The sequence below is a fragment of the Sparus aurata genome, chromosome 18 (assembly GCF_900880675.1).
Source record: "Sparus aurata chromosome 18, fSpaAur1.1, whole genome shotgun sequence".
In the NCBI taxonomy this organism is placed as follows: Eukaryota; Metazoa; Chordata; class Actinopteri; order Spariformes; family Sparidae; genus Sparus; species Sparus aurata.
Window position 1 is genome coordinate 19,497,218 of NC_044204.1, and position 23,487 is coordinate 19,520,704.

General features: G+C 42.7%; 1 protein-coding gene across 1 annotated transcript; it reads left to right on the forward strand.

Moving 5' to 3' along the window:
* Positions 1-1,333: 1,333 nt before the first annotated feature.
* adam19b (ADAM metallopeptidase domain 19b) lies at positions 1,334-21,848 on the forward strand. The gene is made up of 23 exons (XM_030397428.1): positions 1,334-1,657; positions 2,304-2,416; positions 2,512-2,582; positions 11,266-11,344; positions 11,583-11,659; positions 14,087-14,288; positions 14,399-14,464; positions 14,781-14,852; positions 14,953-15,119; positions 15,315-15,399; positions 15,636-15,775; positions 16,387-16,564; positions 16,665-16,754; positions 16,856-17,051; positions 17,574-17,682; positions 17,773-17,989; positions 18,156-18,233; positions 18,898-19,006; positions 19,096-19,219; positions 19,767-19,869; positions 19,972-20,313; positions 20,407-20,504; positions 20,592-21,848. Exons 1-23 carry the CDS (start codon positions 1,516-1,518, stop codon positions 20,596-20,598), a joined length of 2,865 nt encoding a protein of 954 aa, XP_030253288.1. The 5' UTR covers positions 1,334-1,515; the 3' UTR covers positions 20,599-21,848.
* The last annotated feature ends 1,639 nt before the right edge of the window (positions 21,849-23,487 follow it).

Genomic DNA, 23,487 nt, shown 5'->3' on the forward strand with positions numbered 1-23,487 from the left:
TATTCGTAAGAAAAGTAGTGAGTCTCATTACCAACTCGTCAAGTAATGGCACTCTGGGATTGTAGGACGGGTCTGCCGCCATCCCGAGCTTCAGTTTTTAAATCTCTTTTAAAATATTTGTAGTCCTCAGTTGTAATTGTTATATAGCTGCTGAGATACATTATGCGCGCAGCGTCCGCATCATATTGGTCAGATGGCAATTACAATCAAACATCTATGATATTCACAAAAGATGGAATGAATTTCTGACAGCAGCAAAACTTTGTCGGAAGGTGATGCTAGCATGGCTGCAAAAACACTGTTGTTAGCTGTTAAATAAAATCGTCCGTACGTCATTATAGTTGATTTAGCTGATTAAAGCGCATATACTCTGTTTTTAACTGTTTTTACTTGTTAAAAAACTACTAATAAATACTTTACACAGCAAAAGTGGCCGATTGATGTAATTTAAAGGTGTTACTACTAAGCTAGCGGTTATGATAACCATCTATGTGAAAACTCTCCGTTCTGCCAGTATTGCGTTTCTATCCATACTGTGACAGTACAATCAGCCTCTACATGTTTAAAAGAGGACAGAGGTACTGTGATGTTCTGATCAGCCATTGATTACTGGACTACTTTTCTAAAGCCACAAGGTAGACCCGCCCTAAAGCATACCCAGCTTTATTTGTCTGTTCACTTCTGAACAGGATCAGAATTTACTAAATGAAAATCCTGCTGTGTTGAAGAAGACTTGAAACCAGCGACTAAGACCACAAACTCATTTTGTTTGTTGAGGTAATCAATCAAGTTGGAAGTAGGCTCATTTTCTCATAAGCTTACATGCAGTCAGACTTATTCTGGAAACCAGTAGAGTCACATCCCCCACTGGCCATCAGAATAGAATCAGAATTGCTCAGTATAGACTTAGAGACTACAACTTTGTGACATTAAGCTTGTGTTAAAGAGTGGATACGTGGAGGTGGTATGGTATGGGCATCAACAGAGAGCAGGGAGGTCGGATGGGGACAAATGTGGCATGATGGGAAATGTAGGATCCAGCATTTTTTTTTAGAGTTTAAAGCACCCCAGTGAGTAAAAGTAAGAATATCTTGGTCTCTGCTGCTTAAACGTGTTTTATACAAAAATGCTTGAGTGGTAGAAATAAAACCATGAATAGATTTTTTTTTTCTTTTCTGCGTTTTTTTTTTTTTTTTTTGTGTTTGTTTAATTGTCGTGTCGTGTCGCTCTTACATCTTTTCATCATATCCTGGCTGCTCTTGCCTCACCTCGCCGGCACTGGGTGTCTCTCCCCGTGTGTGTGTGTGTGTGTGTGTGCGTAATGAAGGGGAGGGGTTGAGAATGAAGGAGCTGTGCGCCCCGCGGTCTGCGAGCATCTCATTGAAGCAGCTTCTCACCATGTCACACCGGCGGCGATCCCTCCTCCCTCTGATGTGATCACACATCGCAGACCTCGTCCACTGTCACATTTATGTCTCAGTTCAGCGGATCTACTCGGAGCCTTTTGTTGTTAGAATGCGTCCAGGAGCGCGTCCTCTTCCTCCTTCTCCGCCTCCTCCTCATCTCGACGCGGCGCTGTCCTCCTCTCTGTGTCTGTGTCTCTTAGTTTTGCTCAGCTGTGTGGAGGCTGCCGTTTCTGAAGGCGGTGTTTACAATGGTGAGTGTGATCGTCTTCTCGTGGCTTTGGGATGATTGGGATGATTGGGATGTCTTTGGAGCGCGAGATCAGCATGGCATTGCATGAGAATACGGATCAATTGTTGTCTGAAAATGCAAACTTAACGTGTTTGCTGGGCATGCATTTAATGTCAATCAAATTGTTTTTGTGTTTTGTTTTTGTTTGTCTTAATAGCCTGTGATTCAATCACTTAAAGGGACACTGTGTGTCAGAATTTTACTATTTGCAATGTTAATGTGGTAATGACGCAAACATATTTATTGTTTCCATATTCCGCAGAACACTGTTTGAAGCTAGACAGGTGGCAGGGTCCGCCACACATAAACAAAGTGAAACAGTATGAAACTGTGTTGTCCTTTAAAATCAGTTTGTATATCCAGTTTATTCAGTCGTGAAAACAAAGAGAGTTCGTATACATAGTTTGTTTAGGCATAATAAATTAATAAATGTATTCCCCAAAACTACAGCGTGCACCTTTAAGTGCACATGCTGCAGGTCAGCTCTGACATGGTAGTTTGCAATGAGTCCTCCTTCTTGCACTACAATGCTTCGTTGTGTGTGAAAAATCTATTTGGCAATAAACCGGCTTCTGTCTCTGATTTTCATTCTTTCTGTTTTTCATTAGGAGAAAATGAGCAGGCTTCACTGAAGAGCATCCTCGAGCACGTTCACAGTTATGAGATCACTCGTCCCACATGGCTGCATCCTCACAGACGCAGGAGGTCCGCCAGCAAAGAGGTGAGTCCATCGGAGTCAAAATGATTTAAAGAATATGATAAAATATAAGTCAGCTTTCGTTTACACGATGGGCAATCTGTTTTTTGTCCTTGTAGCACCCATCAGAGGCAGTGGTTCAGATCTCAGCTGAGGGCCAGGAGCTCAGACTTCACCTGGAGAAAAACGAGTGAGTGCCTGAGTACACCACACAACACTGCAGTGAGTCATACGTATAATTAGAGATACTTGTTTAAGAGACTCTGGTAAAAGTAGTGCTTCAACCTCTTTACTTACATAAAGCAATAAAGTGACATTTCTACTAGCCATTTCTGTGCAAGGCCATCTGAGCGTCACGTCATGTTCACGCCATTCAAAGACTTTTAAACTCGAAGGTAGAATCAGCAGGATTTGTACGAGCTGTTCACAAACGCACCAGAAAGATGGCTGATTGTTGAGTCTCATTCTCAGGGCGTCAAATACCAACACTTTGGGTTGGTAAAGCGTCCCGAGCAGCAACAACCTGAGAAAATAAGAACAACCAAGCAGAGGGCTGCAAGTGTCTCTGCAAATACGAGTCACTAACACGCCTTTTCTCCCTTTCTCTCTGATTCCGTATCGTTACGTCTGTTTACACTGAAATGGTGTAAGGTGGCGTGCAATGATGCAAAATAAAAACAAACAAGACTATTGAAAATGTGAGGGGTAGAAAATACAGATTTTTCTGTTCACATTTAAGCAGTAAAAGTACAAAGTTGTCAGAAAGTAGTGATACCTGCAAAAAATATACACAAGTACAACTCTGGCAACTTCATGTGCTTAATAGGAAAAGAGAGACGAAACACCCAAAAGTATTCAAATCGTTATCTCTAACCAAATCTCAAACTCACTGTCCCCTGAGACGTCCACAAGATGCCCCAGCTCAGCCCCGTGTGTTTGACCAGATGTTAGCTGTCACATAGACACATTTATAAGGTCAGTGTTCCTGTGGGTGCAGAGAGGGGGATGAAGGGAGGAAAGCAGGGTGATGGTTTTGGGACGACAGAAGGTTGACACCCGATCCGTGCGCCTTGGGCAAACAGGAAGTCAGACCGTGACTCTGCACCTAACATCCTCTAATCTGACCGAGTGGTTCCTGCCCAGGAACAATGGGATGGCGATAGGAAGGGGAGCGGAGCATCTGACTCTTCTAATGGACAGTGCCATGGCCGGGTGGGAGATGTCGGCGGTGACAACAGAGCTGCGGTCTATCACTTTTGGATTCGAGCCAGCACACAAGTGGAACGGGAGGCTTTTATGAAGTCCATTTTTACCATCAGATAGGCTCTCTCTCTCTGTCGTCCATTCACTCACACATTAGCAGACCATGACTCCGCTGTGTCTGACCGACTGTCCCCCCAGGGACTTTGTTGCCCCCTCTGCGCTCCCTCCTCAGCAGGTGGTCACACTGTTAGATTTCCTTCTGGGCAAAGGAATTTTCATCAATCACTCACAGTGTTTAGAGAGAGTCAGAGACAAGGGGAGGACAGTTGAAAATATTATTACAGTTTTCTGAGTTGCCCAACATGAGATAGAGATGAATCAAGAACTGACCGTTTCTTTTGTTCTAAAGAAAATAAAAGAGGAAATAAAATCTAGTAGAGAATGTAATTCCTCGCACTCAAATAATTTTGAAATCACTTTTTGTGAAACTTTTCGACGGTTTCCTGGAACAGGAAATGTGTTAGTTTCTTCACTGGTGGGAAACACTGGTGCTACAGTTTCAGTACAGGATGAGTAAAGTGATGAGAACAATGTTTTTAATAGGATTTGAACAAATTAATGTAGAAATTAATCTTTTTAAAAAATGATAAAACATGAAAAGATTGAGTTAATACGAAAGAAAACACATCCTTAGTATTGATCCTTTAATGTATGTGTCTGAGAGCTTCATTGATCAGGATAAAAAGTCATGTAAATACTTATTTCTGCTCCAGTCTTTAAAAGGGGCCTATTAAGCTCATCTTCAGCAATATAATTTTACTCTGGGACTCTGTTAGAGTTATGTCCATAGACCACAGTTGATACAAAACGCTGCTGTCAGGCTTTTAATACATACAAAGAGAACTTGCGACCGCATTACACCGATCCTTACTGCCCCTCGCTCGTTTTATTTTTTATTATTTATTTATTTATTTATTCGGACACGTTAAAGACAAAATAAGACAATAAAATAAGTTTTAAAAAAATAATAATGATAATGATAATAATAATACAAAAGCAAACAGTTACCTGTGAGTCTTGCACCTTGAATGGTCAGGCTCCAGCCCATATCTGTGATGTTTTAACTAACGAGCCCGCTGGAGATCCTCTGTCACGGTCCCACTGATGGTCCCACAATATGGTTTTGTGACCGTTAAAGCCGTTAAACTCAGTATTTTCCTTAGAAATCACTTCTTAGAACTCACTTTCATCATATGGCTTTTTTTTTAACTGATGCCATTTATTGATGGTTTTATTGTTAGAGCACTTTGTAGCTTTGTTTTTGAATGACCTCATATAAGTAAAGTTTGTTTATCAGAGTAGCTTTACATGATGCACAGGTAAAAAAAACTCCTTATTTATCTTACGCTGGCCCTTTATGACGCCCCTGAGTTCATCCTCTGTCTGAAACACTCTAGCTGCTGTCTCTTTAAGGCCCACCACCAAGCCACCAGGAACAGCGCAGGGCTTTGAAGCCAATTTGACACAGAGGGGCCAGTATAATTACAACAGTATAATTACGTCACATGATGCAAACTGGCCAAATACGCTTTTTCCCTGTGAGCTTGCATCGTGAAAGGCTGTAAAACGCTGAATACATCGCAACCCCCATGGAATGAATCGGAATTTGAGCCGTTTGGTGTGATAACATTTGGAAAGTGTAAAAGAGCCATACCATTAAATTGTTTTATTGGAGGGCCAAACTGGAAAGTTAGTTGGCTCGACTGACAGAGGTCTTCAGTACGCATGCTCGATGGGATGAACAATGCAGAAGCTATGCAGAAGATCCGGGTAATTGAACAGCGAGGAAGTAAAGCTTTTTTTGTGTAATGCGTGTTTACAGAGTTGTCTGGTTGTCCTGAAAGCAGAGTTAAAAAAACATGGGAACCATAGGCCACACTTCATATGAATATCTGCGTTTGATATATGACCAAAACTTAATTTATGCCCTTTAGGGCCTCTATGAAAATGATTAGGTGAAGACAGGGGGTCAAAAAGGCGGAGGGTTATGTTTTTGTTCTCTTTTTCTTAATAATGTTTTTAGAAAGGACTCACTTTTATGTCCACCATAACTTCTAATATGCAATATGGGGCATATTATGAAAATTACAGTTCCATTATCATACTTAGTTTTTCTTTAATTGTGCAACATTTGAATTTCTGTGTGCACCTCAAGCGTTATGACCAAACAAGTTTAACAAGGTTATTGCATTTTGAGATTTTAAGGGAGAAAGTGTTTTTTCTTAGTCAGGGGAAGGATCCGTTGAATAATTTAGTAAAGCTTTTTTTAGGAACATTGCACCACAAGGGTTCAGAGCCCATCACTCCGTTATGTAAGTGTTTTATCGCAGTCAAAGAAAGAGCTTGCAGGCTTGTCGTTAGTTTGAGGTTCACAACCAGCCAGTGCTCTCCCACTGTTCGAGCCTAAACATCAATTCCCTGGGTTACTGTGATTCTTTCTCTGTCGGCCTCACATGGAGACAGATCTGTCTGTGTGAGACTATAGGGGGTCTGAAGAAGACAGCGGTTTGTGTCAATGAAGATCAATGGTCTGATCTTGGAGAGCGGCCAGAGAAAATACTGCCAGGGTCCATCTTTGAGTCCTGGCTACTCCCTCTTGTCCTCATTGCCCCCGCGAGTGTTTCTCTGACAGTCAGCAGATAAAGGAGAACCTAAACTCGCTGTGAGATGGTCTTGATCTCGTCTTTCTGTTTATTCTCCTGCAGCATTTCACATCTCAGTTTTTTCCCCCAATCTCCAGCGCACCTTATCTGCACTTCACTTAATCTATCACTTAAGCAAAGCCTGGAGAAAGACGGGGCTGTAAATTTTTTGCGGGCATCGGTACTCCCAGAGGCTGGAGTACACACTCAATCCATTTACGTCCTCCCCGGTCACACCCGTCCATGTACACGTGTGCTTTTTTGGGGGGGTTTTGTTCGTGCAATCCGTGCGAGTGTCTGCATGTGGCTGCTTGAGCTTTTACCTTAATGAAGGGCCGTGCCGGTGCCCGGGGAAGCTTGATTTGGTTAAGAGCCAGACAGAGGCTAGTGTGCTGACACAGAGTGCAGGAAAAGGGATGTGATAGAGGGAGGAAACAGTGTAAGAAAGTGAATGATGGACCGGAGGAGAAGGGTTGAGGTGAGAGAAGTCATGGAAAGAGGAAAGTGGAGACAGTTGGGGTCAGTTTGGGTGTGAGTTATTGTGCAGATACGAACCGCGTGGATGTCCTTGCTTCCTCCTCTGCATGACTTTCCCTGCTCCTCTGTTTAATGCCCCGCCGGCACAGCCTTAAGTGCATGAACCTGAATTAAGCACTCCCATGGGAAATGTGCACATCATTGTTCCTCCTCTCCTTCTCCTCACCTCATACGTCTTCCACTGTCCACTCTAAAAACGAGCACCCCGTCCTTTCTTTCCTGATCGGACGTGCCCCAGGGCCCTAGTACAAATATACATCTCCCACGCGCTCCCTGCGGTCGGGGGTTTAGCAGACTGTGGCCACACGCAGACAGGCGACACACTTGCAGACACACAATGAACACAAACAAGAGTAAAAGCGCGGACCTGATGGATCACAGAACCAGAGCAGGGATGTATTTGCTTGCCCTTGGTGTCTTTGTTTCTATGTTTAGTCTGCTTATATCTTAATCCAGGCCTGTGTGTTGGGGAAACACTGTCAGGGCTTCACACAACAGAACATTGGCCTCCCTGTGCAATAAAAGCCTCTTCATCATCCACTGCTGAGTGCTACTTTGACTTTGCGTCAGCCCCCTCTCCCTCCCTCCGCCCCGTGTGCGGTGATGTCATCCGATACTATGAGAGAATGCGACCCACTGACCCCGATGCATTACCCGACGTCCCCTTCTCCTCTGCTATCTCTCGAGTACATTAGCATTACTCCCCCGCCGCTTCTCTCCCCTCATGAGGCTGAACCGAGCCTTTGTCTCGGCCTCACTACTAGACAGTCCTGATTCAGCCAGTATTGCGCTCCTCAATCACAGCATCTGTCTGGACACTGGAAGACGTCCAAACTCTGTGCAGCACTCCCGCCATCCCACAGAGGCTTCTGCAGTCCCAATTAGAATGCTGTCGCAGCATTTACCAGCCTGTAATTAGACCCAGTGGCTTGGGATGTTCCAAAGCTGGTTGATTCAAAGGTTCAACATTTTGGGAAAATACACCAGATAAGAAAATTGAGTCCACTTGTATGTCTATTCCGTAAATATGACGCTACACCCAGCGGCGGGTTAGCTCAGCTTGGCACGAAGACTGGAAACAGGCAGAATCATCAGCCAGCTAACGTCTTATATTGTGTTTGTTTAATCCCTACAAGAACCAAAGTGTAAGAACAACATTTTTTTAGATTTACGGGCGGTTATTTGCTGGACTGTTTCCTGACAAAGTTCAGTTAGTTCCTGGAGTCTCAGCCTGGCAGCCTCAATGTGACTACAAATGCACCTCGCCAAGAAACAGTCCACAACCCCGATCAAACCGAATACACAATTACACTTCTTGTTTTTGTTCCCGAATATAACAAGCAAGATATTAGGGTTTTAATTAATGAGCTTTAGATATGCTGGTTGAAAGACATAGTCACCAGACAGAACCAGTCTATTCCTACTCTCTATTTCAAACTAAGCGACAAACACAAGTGTGCAACAGTTCAAGTACTGTTTTCACTCATTTCCTGTCCTTTAGCGCAGTCCTGAACATCTAGAATCATTTCTGCTGGTGGTTGGCTCCACCATGCAGAAGCATTGTCTCTTATTGATAAAAAAAAAAAGAACAGAATGCGGAATTTAACACATGTCATCATATTAAACGGCATGCGCATTTTTGTTGTCCTCATATTTTTTTAGCACCCAGTTACTCACCCATTTAGCTGAACTATATATTTTTTTTCTTGGTAGAACTTTTGAGGCAAATTGAAGCAATGCTGTGAGATCACACCTGCTGATTTTCGGGGTGGTTCCTGTGGTTGCTTCTTCATACCGGATGGCAGTTGCGTTGATTCATCTCTTGGCTCAGATAAAATTCCGGCACAACTACAGTGGTTATATAAAGAGATATCACTGAACCGACGAAAGCCGCTTTGAATGTGACAACAACTGTTGGATTTTTCATTGGCATGTTTAGTAATATCGCAATACTAAACTGGTATTGTGCCTTCAGCAGTGGTAATTGCCCTGTTAATGGCATGTTGTGTCTAAAATGTCACATGGTGGCAGGTCATCGGTCTAGCGTGCACAGCTGCTGACTGGCATGTGTGAATAAAGAAGCACGGAGTAGAGAAAGAGTCATTATGCATCTCCTCGTGGAAGAAGTGATTCCTGTATCGCTACTACAACTGCGAAAGAGCAGCAGGGTTAAGATGAGTCTATCATCAGCCTCTCTGCCATTAATCCTGTCTGTTAGAGTGACAGATAGCAACACAGATGAGAGGAGAACGTAGTGGGAATATAAGGGGAACTTAAATAAGGAAAGCTAAAGGAAAGCCGGATATAAATGAGGTTAGAGGGTCAAATCCCAACGCAGCGGGGGTTACCCCGTTTAGGGTGACACCAGCCGGATACATTACCACTGAGTGATCATTTTTAAGTTTTCTCATAGACTAGTCATGTGCGTGAGTCCCCTTCATCCCCCCCAACCCCAGAGTGGTAATCTGTTAAAGGATGAAGCAGCCGCCTTCTATCTCTGACTTGCTTTTCTGGATGATTGCATCAACAGGCTGTCATTGTTTCAAGAGGCTTGTCTCCTTCAGGGCATCTGATGGGAGAGAAAAGAAAAATCCCCATCTTCCTTTCATTCGTCTCCATCATCCTTTAAAAGAATAGTTTGACCTTTTGGGTCGCGTTCCTGCCAAGAGTTAGATGAGACAATTGATTCTGCTCTTATCTCTGTGCTCTAAATAGGCTATCTATAGCCAGCAGCCAGTTAACTTAGCACATGCTCGGCTTAATTGTTAATCCCTTTTCATCTTTGTTGGATATAATGAGTGTAGGTTAAAGTTTAATTAATACTGAGGCATTTTGAAATACATTGATTTGCTTTCCGGTGGAGAATAAATAGGACTGCCATGAGCTAGCTAGCTAAATTTAGCATTTAGACTGAACACAACGGAAAAGAGCTAGCCTGGCTCTGTCCGGCAATGACAAAATCTGTTTTTACCTTTTCATTTGTGTTGGATAAGCGTAAGTCAGTGGGATGAGGTTTGATAAATAGTTCAGCATTTTGGTAAAATACACTAATGCTTTCCTGCTGAGAGATGAGAAGACTGACCTACCACTTCAATGATCTTCCATTAAATATATTTAGGATAAGCTGCAGCCTAACTTAGTTGGCATCAAGACTGAAAGATGCAGCTAATAGCCTAGGCCTAAGTGCTAATGTTAACCTCCCCTGTAAAACCCACAACTTCTTGGTTTTACATTTTAGTTTTTGTATGAATTAAACCAAAGATGTGATCTGTTGGTTCATGGGCTTTTAAAGGTGCTGGCAGGTGTATTATTTACCCTCAGACAGAGTTCTCATCAAATTTTCAGTATCAAAGCAATTAAGTGTGTTGCCTGAGCTGTGTATTCAACTTCACTCAACTGATTTAGACTTATTTTTATCGATCATAGTTAGCTCAGTCATTACCCTGCGATAAAGCAGCAAGCTGAGACAGAAAATTATGTATGAAGATGCATGATAAATAATAAAATCCTAGCAGAACATCTTTGGTCTGTCTCATGTTTATTTCAGACTTCAGTTAAGTTTCGACCAGCAGCAGTAAAAAGGTTGACGTGTCGGTTCCTCTACAGCCTGATTTCACTGCAGTTACAGCCCGTTTAATGGATCTGAGTCAGACTGTGGGAGGAGAGATGAGAGGAGACAGAGTAAAAGCAACCCAGCTGGGAGGAAGAGCTTATGAATGAGAAACAGGAAGAATGGATTGAGACAGAGTTGGAGGAAGAAAGACAGGAAAATAAGCATCTGTACGAGATGTAAATATTGAGCCGGTACGGTGACAGAAGCTTGACAGAAACAGCCAAAGTCTGAGGACACTCACTCAATCACACACACACACACAGATGGAGAGGAAGAGGAACTTAATGTTTTCCAACAATGAAATAAATGTCTCTCTCAATTTGTGCCTGTTTTTGCCTTGATTTATCCGCCTCTCCTGTGCATGTCTGTAAACATATACTGATGGAGAAATTCCAACTTATACAGAAAAATGTGGAAATTGGTAAATGTCAAACAAAAGCAGCCTGGATATACCAAAGAACTTAAACTCTAAGTTTCCATATCCTACTTCAGCTAAAGTCAAAAGGGTCATTCAGGAAAGGTACATATGGATTTTATTACCGTCGCAACATTAGTCTTTGTATTCCCTCTTATCTCTGAGAGGATCTTTGTCTAAACCTTTAAAGCAGTCTGGTTTTGTAAAGTGTCTCTGTCAGACTAAATGTTTTACGACCCCTGAGCTGCTGGAGAGACTCTTCCATCTCCACTGTTTCCTGCAGCCTTTACTCTCCTATATTTTTCACCAATGCTCCACCATATTGCTGTTTCAGGAGATTGAATGTCTGGCGCTACATGTAATCTCTACAAATTGTCTCTGAGTTTGTGCCGTCTTCCACCAGGCAGCTGTTGGCCCCTGGATATCAGGAAATATGGTACACTCCCGATGGAGGCCGCAAGTCGTCGTCTCCCGCCAGCACTGTAAGTCTATTGGACAGTTTGATGTTCTTAAACTGCAGTGGGGAGTTATAAATGATCATAAAAGAGAAATAAATATCAATCCTTCTGTATAACGGGCTGAAAAATAACAATGTGGACATAAAGTTCTACATTTCTTTGCTTTCATAACAAGGTCCTCTGGGTGAATGACAGCCTCTGTTATCGCTGCCTCCCTACATGGAGAGCTGCATGTTGAGCTTTAATTGTTTTGGTCTTCCAGGGAAACTGTTTCTACCATGGGGAGGTTCAGGGCATCGAGGGCTCCAGTGTGGCTGTCAGCACGTGCTCAGGACTCAGGTATGTCAAACAAACATGTTGTATTCATAGGTTTCTATTGAGAGGACTTTTCTATCTCATCTCTTAAAAAGGAGTGAAGCGCTGCATGAAGTTTTCCATACATGCTCAAAAGCAGAAAGTTAGTGCTGATTGAATCACATCAGGGTGGTGTTATCGATCTTATTAAAAACTGTGTTTGCAACACACTGAATTGCTCACTGAATTAAAATCATTAGCCTCATTATGGCTAATTTTACAGCCTCGGTTTATTTGTTTCCAAGCTGACGTGCTCATTTTGGGCCAGCAGAACAAAATTAATGGATGCATAGCAATTTCCTCAGTGTTTTCTGAGTCGCTGATAGAATACCCAGGCAGCTCCTTTATAGTATACATAATTTACTGTTGTTCAATTGTTGTGTCTTGCCAAAGAGACAAGGAAATGTGTCCACATGCTGAACCATTTTTACTGCTTTGAACATCACCCCTTCTCTGTTATTTATGGTTAAAATGAAACCTGGTTACACTTATACCTGACTAAGACATCCTTTTATCCATGAGAAATGTAGCTGATGATCCCCTTCCCTGATTACAGAAAAAATATTTATCCTTTATACACAGCGTTTGAGACATCAGGTTGTTGCAGAAATCGGATTTAATACAAGCGCACTCTTTGCCCTTAAATAGTCCCATTTTCCATGTTGTGGAGTCATTCTTCCAACTAGGGTGTGTTCATGAGCTTTTAAGTCGTGTTGTGGAAACAACATGGGCGCAACGAAGTAGATGTGCCATATTTTATTGCCGTGAGTGTTTATTGGAGACCTATTAAGTTTAAATTTCCCTTTCTTTCAGTGTTCTTTTCTTTCTGTAGTTGTGCATGTAAACAGAAGCAACAGAAGCTCCTCTCTCCCACAGGAAACACGGCTCCTGAAATGCCTCGTTTAGCGTCCTACAGCTAGTTTGGAGCTTGAGATTTAATTCAACACAGCTGTTCTGTTGTTATTAGCGGTGCTGGCTCAGGCATGTGTGAGCTGACCAATCAGAGCAGACCTGGTTTTCAGGAGTGGGAGCTTTAAAGAGACGGAAGCTTAAATAGAGCGTTTCAGACAGAGTGCTGCAGCTGGACAGTCTGAAAAAACTGATGTGCTTTTTGAGCATTAAAGCGTGTAAACCTATTTTAGTAGTAACCCAAATTAAAAAAATGTTGAACCTGAAAAAGAGCCTAATATAGGAGCGATTTTGGCCGAGACTTGTTGCTGCACCAGTATATTTCCTCAAAGCACTGCTAAAACATTGCTTTATCTGACTTGTTATCAGGTTTTATGCTAATAAATACCGTTTCTAACTAATCCAGGTTAATCATACACAGTATGTTAATTAGTAAAAACGTTCTAACCATTGACTGGAGGAGGCATTCACATTAATTTTCCCAGTTTAGTTATTATTCTTAAGATTATTCTGACACCACGTGTATGCACTACGAATGTGCAAATGTAACATATTCTGCCAGTATCAGTGAATCACACTTTACAAGCTGAAATGCTATTGTGCGGATTTTGATTCCCACATGGACACGCTGGGATTTTCACAGTAGATGCCGACAGTCGTAAAATAAGGCTTAAGAGCTCTCCTAGAGAATCCAGATGTTTTAGATGAATGGAAGTTGTAACCACAGCCTGCAAAACTGTTTATCCTGAGATTAAACTGTAGCTCAATAGAAAATGTGGCAGGAAACAGTTGTGTGTAGTGTCTTGTGCTGTCCAGTAGGTTAGTAGGTCATTGAGTACAGCTCAGTATGGAGATCCTGTGTTGTCTTCCTGCTGTGGATCTAGGGCAGCTGATCTTTCCTATAGAGACAATCAGAGAGGAGAGGCCGGCAGCGGAGGAGGAACTGGCGAGCGCTGACAGAAATCGCAGTCATATGTGTGTTTTTGGGGTTTGAATTGGAGGACGGGTGAATGAATACGTCTTCCTACTAATGTAGATTCTCTGGAGAAATGCAAAGCAGCATAGAGGGACGCTGACATGTGGGCGTTCGACCTCTCCAGATGTTTTCTACAGCTGTTTGACCTGCTGCTGTGTGCACGCTCATGGGTTTTTGTATAGATGTGTTCATTCATGAGTGGTTTTGTGAAGGGGCCAGAGGATTGTGTATCAATCTGTCGGTCCCAGCTGATCTTCATTTATAAAGAGCAGTAAATCACCTGAGACACTTCCTCTGCTCCACCCATCCATGAAACAAGTATTTATGTCTGATGTGCAACCATATGGTTTTATCACGCTTCAGGACTACTATTAGAAATGGCTTTATGCTTGGAAAAGACGCACACTTTACGATATTGGCATTAAAAACAATAACTTCCACATAAACAGACAGCAGCATCATTAATCCACGTTGATTTCCTCGAGCTGTGATTGGATGGAACCATCAGCAGTGTCTTGTTTCCCCAGGGGACTGATTTCTCTGAACACAAGCGTCAGCTACCTGATAGAGCCTCTCCCGGCTTCCGCGGTTGCGCAGCAGCATGCCGTGTTCAGAGCCGAGAGTCTGCATCTACCCGGAGGTAGCTGCCTGCATCACCACGGCAACAAGGAGCACGAGGAGGGGCTTAATGGCTTCATCCATGGGATGATGTCGCCACAGAGCAGGAGGGTGAGTTCGGACAGGAATGACAGCGTTCACCTGCCTGTGATACTCCTTTTTTAAAAAGGCAAGAGTCCTCCCACATTTTCTGTTTTAAAGTCTTCTGTCTTCATTTTTAGGAAAAAAGGGACCTGAGCCAGAATATGAAGTATGTGGAGCTGCTGATAGTGGCAGACAAGGCCGAGGTAAAGACACAGATGTGGATGTGGACATATATGGTTACTTTATAAGCAGACAGAAACCATTAAATGTGGGTGTGCAGGATGTATCTTTGTGTGTTAAAATTATCATGAGCTGATGGATGGATGGATCGGTGTCATGAGATACATTTAAATGTGGTATAAAAAGTGTATATCAGCCTTTTTAAAGCTAGTTAAATTCAAACTCTGATTCACATCCTGTTTTTCATCTGAATTGTGAAGTTTGAGGTTTAGGAAGCCGTATTAACAAACGTGGGTGTGTCTATTTAGACTGTAAAAGTGCGGTTTATGTCGTTTGCAGTATGACAAACATGGGAGTAGTCTCGACAAGACAAAACTGAAACTACTGGAAGCGGCCAACTTAGTTGACAAGGTAACATTAAGCGTGAAAACCACAAACAGACACTCGCGCTTTTTATTTCGGTGTGACAAGTCTAATTCATTGTCTGTTACTCTCTCTTCCACTCCCACAGTACTACAAGCCTCTAAACATCCGTGTGGCCTTAATCGGTCTGGAGGTGTGGACCAGCGGGGACATGATCAGCGTCTCAGACAACCCTCATGGCACTTTGGCGGCATTCCTGTCCTGGAGACGCAAACAGCTCCACGCGCTCCCCAACGACAATGCTCAGCTCATCACGTCAGTCATTCCTCCTTCACTTTGTCTCTAACACTAGTCTCCCCTCTATATCCTCCAAGCCTCTGGTCCCCGTGGGGTAGAGCCCTTAAGTGATTTAATCTACATCGTGTGAGACAATAACCATCACCAGTTGTTGTATCCCGGTGAGCCCTTGTCCGGCTGGAACTAATCACCAGTGGCGTTTTGTGTCTCCAGGGGGAAGGGGTTCCAGGGCACCACCATCGGGCTTGCCCCTCTTAAAGCCATGTGCTCCGACTACCAGTCTGGTGGAGTGAACACGGTGAGAGACATGAGTCTAGACAAACAAGAATCCTCTGCATGCGCTTGAGTGGAAATGAAAACTCAACTCATATAGCAAAAAGTACAATCTAATATGGAACTTGAGTTCCTAAAATTTCAGTGGAATGCCAGTGTGTCAGATATTTAATTTGACATAACATACATTTTTAACCCATCTACCTAAAAGATCGAATTCCTACAGGTCTTAAGTTCTCTTTGACTCCTCTGTCGAACCAGGACCACTCGGAGTCAGCAGTGGGTGTAGCTGCCACCATGGCACACGAGATGGGCCACAACTTCGGTATGAGTCACGACAGTACAGGCTGCTGCCAGGCGAGGGCCGAGGACGGGGGCTGCATCATGGCTGCTGCTACTGGGTACGAAACAGACACCACTGTGAAACTTTGCCAGCTGATTACTTGCATCAAGACAATTATTTTTTGTATTTCAAATTTTCTGTGATTTTCTGTTTAAATACCCAAATTACATGTGCACCTCCCAGGTGATGAACAGTGCTGTTTTTTTGCTGTTTGGCCTCAAAGAGAAGGCAAAAAGGATAATTAAATTGGCAATCAGTGTCATTTCTCAACTTTTACACAGTATGTTTTTAAGAATTATCAACTTTCGTTGATGTGAATGTCTGAAAATCTGCAGTGTTACAAGCTGCATTCTGGATCTGTAATGTATGAATTTGCGTAAAGCCGTGCAGGCTGAGCTGAGTGTGCATGGTCATTCACTCATGAATTAAATCATATCTCTGTGCAAAGATTTACTGCTTAATTATAGTTGGAAATGTCTTTTTGGCTGTGTTAAACGAAAAAAAAAAAAAAGAGCACACAGCGGCAGCCATAATTTTATCTTTGCATTAATCTGATAGATCCCATGTGAGGGAAGCAAAATTGGCCGTGCAGGATAAAATGATATTTTCACCTGTAAAACAAGACATTTCTTACTAACTGTGTTCGTGCTTTTCCTCACCACAAACCAGGCACCCATTTCCACGCGTGTTTAACGACTGTAACCTGAAGGAGCTGAAGAGCTACCTGAGCTCTGGAGGAGGAAAGTGTCTCTTCAACATGCCGAACACCAGAGTCATGTACGGAGGGCAGCGCTGCGGCAACGGTTACCTGGAGGAGGGAGAGGAATGCGACTGTGGAGAAGAAGAGGTCCGTGTGTGTTGTGTCCCTTCGTTGTTGCAGTGTATATTCTCCCTTTATGTTCTGGCCAAGACTCACGGCTCTGCTCTCTGGTGTATGTGTTGTGTAGGAGTGCACCAGTCCCTGCTGTAATGCCAACAACTGCACCCTGAAAGCTGGAGCTGAGTGTGCTCATGGCGTCTGCTGTGAGAACTGCAAGGTACTATTCATCTAATCACAGAGAAAAGCAGAAATAACTTCTCTTCGTCTGGGTTATTTCCCTCCTAAACTTCCCCTTTCTCATCTTCTCTCTCTGTCCAGTTGAAGAGTCCAGGTGTGCTGTGTCGTGCTCCCTCGGGGTCATGTGACCTGCCAGAGTATTGCGATGGGAAGGCGGAATCCTGTCCTGCTAATTTCTATTTAGTGGATGGCACGTCGTGTGCTGGCGGGCAGGCATACTGTTACACCGGCATGTGTCTGACCCTGGAGCAGCAGTGTCGGTCCCTCTGGGGACGAGGTGGGTAAACTGCATGTTTATACTCTATAAATTGACTGTTCCAACATGGGATATATCCTCCATTTTGATCACGCAATAGCATATTTTCTACATTCATGCACACTTCTCAATGAATTCACTTTGGTCTGGTCTTTACAAAAGGAGCTTCCTGTTCTTCTTTTAATTTTCTATGCACAATCACATCAGTCAAAAAGGCTTTGATAAATATAATGTCACATCGTCTTTAAAGCAGTTAAACACCTGGTGCGTGTTGGAGCAGAGAGGCTGGGTAGAGTTAGAGCTGAGCCCTCAGTGGGTCACAGGATTAGGGACTGTTATTGGACAGTGTCCATGTTCACGTTGTGACAGAGCCTCCTGGAGAGCCTTTGTAGTACCACAGGAGCCACACAGAACAGTAAGGGACGCCATCTGGTCTCCGTCAGGTGGTCACATAACACACTGTGCGTGTGTGTGTGTGTCATTATTTGTGTCTGTGTGGCCAAACTGATGTGTTTCCTGTACATTATCTTCTTTGACCCGCAGAAGGCCGCGCGGCCCCTGACCTGTGTTTTAAGAAGGTGAACGAGGCTGGAGACATGTACGGGAACTGTGGCAAAGATCTGTTTGGGAAGTACAGGAGCTGTAAGGACAGGTGAAGATCGAAAACATTCAGGTTCATATACTCCAACAGATCTACGCAATCTAAACAACCTGATGATACCGTTTTTGTTATTTCTGCCAGGGATGCCAAGTGTGGGAAAATCCAGTGTTTAGCTTCTGCCTCCAAGCCCATTGAGAACAATGCTGTCCGCATAGAAACCACCGTCAGCGTGGGCAATAAGAAGATCCAATGTATGGGAACACATGTGTACAAGGTTGGGCAGGGGGACGAGGAGGCACAGGGAGACACTCTGGACCCAGGCCTGGTCATGACGGGGACCAAGTGTGGCGCTGACTCGGTGAGACTCACACTTATATGACGATATATTAAATGGAATTCATTATTGCATGCTTTAGATCTTTGTATGTCTTTTACCTGTCAGAAGTTCAACCTCTTATGGGAAGAACTCAGTCCTTTAAACTGTTCTTTCACTCTCCTCCTCACGCCCCTCCTTCTCTCAACAGATTTGCTTTAATGGAGAATGCCGCAATGCATCTTTCCTCAGGGCTGATGAGTGCAACGCCAAGTGCCATGGACACGGGGTAAGTTTCTATGTGCGTGAGGATGGATGCTGAGGAGAGGGATTTGGCTGCCAGCCCACTTTTATGGAGAGATGGCAAACTTGGCAGTGGCGCAAAAAGTATTTAGACCTTTTACTTAATTAAAAGTAGCAATACAGCACAGTAAAAAATACTGCAGTACAAATGAAAGTCATTGCTTTTCGAAATCTAACTTTAACTGGCAATAGACATGTTTTTTGCTTGAACTTGTCATTGTGAAGTTAAAGTTGTTTGCACGATGTAATGTCTATAGAATAAAGACATCATTCATGTTTAGATTTGTTCCATAAACCTTGCGTGCACCACACAGTCGTGTTCGCCACTGGTCTTGAAGTCTCCCTGGAAAATGATGTAGGCTGGCAGCCTGGCACCATATTTATCTGCTTTCATGTCTTAATTAGAGACTATATGAATGAAGAAACACGTGTACTAAAGTGTTATCAGAAAAAAGTATGTAAATTATCAAAAGTAAGAGCATTCATGATGCAGCAGAGTCCCCATAAGTGTTATTTCTGTAAAGTTACTACAGCTGTCACATGAATTGACTCTATTCTATGTAGAATGAGCCCTAAGATGTTATTCACATCAGTATTATGATACAAATCTTTACATTGTAAATTTAGTCTGTAATTTGTTCTTTCAAAAGCTGTGCAACAACAATCAGAACTGCCACTGTGACGCGGGCTGGGCTCCTCCTCTGTGTGACCAGAGGGGCTCAGGGGGCAGCGTGGACAGCGGACCTGTCATCAGTCAAAGTGAGACAGCTGTGTTTTTCTTAAACTGTTAATAGTTTCTGTAATTATGCACATTTCTGACTCTTGTCTTTTTTTCTATTTTCCAACAGGCAATTTCCTCCTCCTCCTGCTGGTCGTCCCACTGGTTCTCTTTGTGGTTTTTGCTGTCAGCCTGTGGTGCTACTACAGACATAAACTCCCAGTGAAAACCTCCGCTCCACCTCCAGTACCGATGTATGTAATTCTGATGGCTTAAAGGGGTCAAATTTTACAAACTGAGACTCCCTGTCCTCTTCTATTATAAAACTGTTCTGGCTGTCAACAAATGCTGTGTAATTTTTAGAACGCTCTATCTATGGAGAAATAAACAAAGCCAGTATTCAGAAACTGTGCGTTCATATGAGCCGTCGGGATTTCTGTTAGTTGTGATGTCACTGTCAAAAACAGCAACAGAGCTGATGCAGAAACACAATTGACGGTGCCTGCTCATGCCTTTGACAGCTGACCAATCAGAGCAGACTGGGCTTATCAGAAGGCAGGCCTTAAGGAGACAGGCACTTAGATAGAGGGTGAATATAGGAATGGACAGTATGAGAAAAAGAAAGTGTTCTTTGAACATTAGAGGAAACCCAAAATAAAAGTATGAACCTGAAAATAAGCCGAATATGAGATGCTGTATTTAAATACCAGCTGATGTTGTGCTTCTGCTTTAGTCTCTGTGTATGTTGTATGGATGGACCCATGACTGATGGTACTTTTGGATTTGTGTTTTACACCTCAGTGTTTCAGTCCCAGTCGAGGACAAGCCTCTGTGTGCCGACAGTCAGATGAACGGTCACGCCAACCCAACGTTCTTGCTGAAGAAACAGGACTCCAGTCACCTTGTAAGAAAGCTCTTCATGAACCAGAGAGTGCTGTAAATCTATATTGTTTTTTTAATATAAGACCAAGCCACTGAACTTTGTAATGGTTGCATTCTTGCCCAGGGGAAATCCTCTCCTCATCCAAGCCCGTCTTGCTCAACCCGGTCCAGACATGCCATTGTGCGTCCAGCAGTGAAGCCTCCTCCCGTACCTGCATATGCTGCAGAGCAGAAAAGGCAGATGGTTCATCCACGGGCGCAGCCTGCAGCCTTTCCTCAGAGGAAATACTCTCCTCAGGCAAACACCTTTAAATCTGAGCAGAGACGAAACCAGGCTCCCCCACCGCCCTCAGGACCTCCACCTTCACTGGACACCAAAACACAGCTGCAGAGTTCAACAGGACACAAACCCCTGCCAGACCCTCCAAACAGACCTCCACCGCCTTGTCCCGTCAAGCCATCAGTGGTGAATATCATTTGTATGTTTTCAAGTTACAAAAAAGCAAGTTCAGTTTTAGTGAACTAAAGGTAAAATGTTTGACTTTTGATTTTTTTGTAGGAACAGCAACAAATGAAAGGCCTGCTGGTGACTACTAACGCCCTTCAAAGCGGAAAGGCTTCTTTGGCTCCATCTGCTGGACAGAAAAGGCCAAACAGGTGAGTCATCTGCAGGTCATTTTGAATTTCAATGATTTCAAATTCTTTATTAACTTCTCTTCTTTCTTTTTTCTTTGCTTCTTTTAGATCCTAATAGCTCAGGGAAACATTGAAGAACACCACCTGCATTCAGTAATGGACTGCCTCAAATGTATTTTTATTAGCAGCGTTAAAAAGTAAAGGTGGCAATGTAGGAGATAATAAATACTTGACACTATGGATTACAATGTCTCGAAGGGTCGATATGATAGCGAATTATAGTACATATCACAAGGAGTACGTCTTAAGTCTTTAAGACTTAATCCATGTTTGGTAAGCAACTTGAAACAGCCCGAGCTGTGAACTTATGAACTTCATCTTTTGTTTTTATTGTTATTATTGTCCCAAAGGTTAATAGAAATGTGAAATTGTTCCATGTGTGCAGCAGTGTTGAAACACTGTTGCAGGAGTATTTATTCACAAGGAAAAAATAATGTTTACAATGTAGTCAATGTTCTAAACTTGGTGTCTTCTGAAGAGCATCAGCTGTAAAGGAATGTCTTATATTAAGAAAAGATGCCAATTATGAAGTGCTTACGCTTTGTATGTGTGAATATGGAAGGGGGTCTACCTGGGCTGATGTGGACCAGTGGAAGCCCTTCATGCATGCTTTGAGTATATGCTTATGATGAGAGCTACATGTGTAATATGTAGCAGGGAATGTTAGGGATTTTTCTGTCGTTTATTACTTGTTTTGTTTAATGATTTTATATTGGTTTGGTTTTGCACTTTGAGCAATCTTTTTAGTATCATGTTAGTATCGAATACCCTCTGATGGTGTCAGTCCGCAGTCACCTGTCAAGCCTACAGGACTTGCGTGTTTGACACCGTACAGATTTTGGGGAGACTTATCACTTTAAGGTCACCATTAAAACTCAGTTTAACCTTTAATGTGTTGTCATGTCTCTGACAATCAGTGAGTGGTCTTTTCAAATCATTTCAAGAAAAAGAATAAATCAAATGTCTCAAAATTGCAGCAAAAATATTTGACAGCTCAGTGGGAGTTTCCTCGTGACCAAAATGCTATGATGCTACACTTCTATCAGAGAGGACTATGTCATGTGACTGCAGGTTTTGTAACGGTGATCACTTTGGCATTACTGCAAGATACCATTAAAAATCATGCTCCATTTGACTGCTGAGGGGATGACCTGGTTTTATCTGTAATATGGAAATACGGTCTGTCAAGCTGCCATGTTTTACCTTCTTATCACACCTATGCAAACCCTGGCACAGTGCGACACTGTGTCTTCAACTGGAATTCAAATAAACACGTACAAAAATAAAAAATATATAATGTTTTAACTGGTTGTGTTTTGTGATCTTGTTCCCGCTCACGCAAGCTCACTGAATGAGCAACACTGGATTTGTTGCACTATTCAGTAAAGCTGCTGGAGAGCACGCTTTTCATTAAAGTCCGTGTAAACCAAAATCAGCCATTTTCTTCTAAACACATTAAACGGGTCATAAATGTGTTTACTTAAAACATGTAAAAGCCATTCGGCCATGTAGAATTTAATTTTGGAGCTAGGCTCACAAACAGTTTTTCAACATTTCTGTGTTCAGGATTTAATGGGTGGGTCAGAAATCATGCAAATCATGGCCGCGCTACGTAACGCGGCCATATGATTTGCATAAACCCCTCCCTGCTGCGGAAGTGGTATAAATACGTTCAGCGCATCGGCTTCAGCGGTTCTCCCACTCGCTCTCCAGTTTCGGTTTATTATTAAACTGCATTATCTGCTCTGAAATGTAAAAGTAGGTCAAATGGGAAAGAAGAATGATGTCTATTCATTATAACTGACTGTCATGGAGCTGCACGGCGTAACACTGGAATTTGTGTGTTTTTGTCTTCCCACCAAACGACCAACAGTCGTTATCTTAGGAACCTGAACCTTTTCCCCACATTTAGTCAATATTGGATCAACTTGTTGGAAAAGGCTAAATGTATTTGAAAATCATCTGAATTTTAGTTTCATTAATTTCTTAAAAATGCAACACCGACATATGGATGATATGCTTAATGTGCAAGCAGACAATGGCTTATTAGCACAAGAAGCAGGAATAGATATTAGCAACATTAGCGTTTATTTGGAGTTCCATTCTCTATCCATTGTCTAACAACTACTGAGGAAAATATCTTTGACTTACATTAAATTACCCATTTATCACCAGCTACATATTAACTTTTTCCTGTCTGTACCCGCCATACTTAAAACAGCATCCGACCCGTTTTCCAACAGTTGTTCAAATTACATTCTGCAACTGAGCCGACACGGTATAAATTGTTACCAACGCCTGACCTGCACCTGAAGGAAAATTAGACAGAATTATTAAAGTAAGCTAGCGTGGGGAGTGGGGGTTCTGGGAGTTCTAACCCATGAATAAGCTCGTATAAAATATAAATGCTTATCATTTTGAAATGGAGGCATATTTTTGTAGATGTGTCACTAATAATTATTCTTTTTTATTTTGCACATGACGCCTATAAAATGGCAATCGCAAAACCAGACCCGCGCTCTCCAGGTGTCCGACCCGATCCACACCTGTGACACAGTACATTATTTTTCACCCGTTTCATCCAGATTGCGCAAATTGCCTGCAGTTACCCAAACCCGTGCAGGACTCTGCTATAAGCCAAACAGGTTGTGTTTTTAGCCGATTGTTGGTTTGCAGTTTGTCAGCAGGATGACACAAAAACTACATAATGGACTTCCAGCAAACTTGGATGGACGATTTGGTCTCAGTCCTGAAAAAAGACCCCATTAACTTTTGGTTAGGATCTGGATAAAGGGACAGATCCAGGCACTCCACTCTATATGTGGTCATTTCATCCATTGTGAATCCAACCTTAAATTTATAGATCGAAGTTAAATGATCTTATTGAGCAAAACTGATAATGTGGTGAACATGTGTTGATGATCAGGTTTTTCTCCCCACTCAG

What these genes read in the sequence shown, in the direction of transcription:
- adam19b (XM_030397428.1), top strand. Translation starts at nt 1,516, where the DNA reads ATGCGTCCAGGAGCGCGTCCTCTTCCTCCTTCTCCGCCTCCTCCTCAT. An exon ending in TCTGCTGTGAGAACTGCAAG is followed by an intron (nt 16,755 to 16,855) that starts GTACTATTCATC and finishes CTCTCTGTCCAG; the next exon opens with TTGAAGAGTCCAGGTGTGCT. An exon ending in CCAAGTGTGGCGCTGACTCG is followed by an intron (nt 17,990 to 18,155) that starts GTGAGACTCACA and finishes TTCTCTCAACAG; the next exon opens with ATTTGCTTTAATGGAGAATG.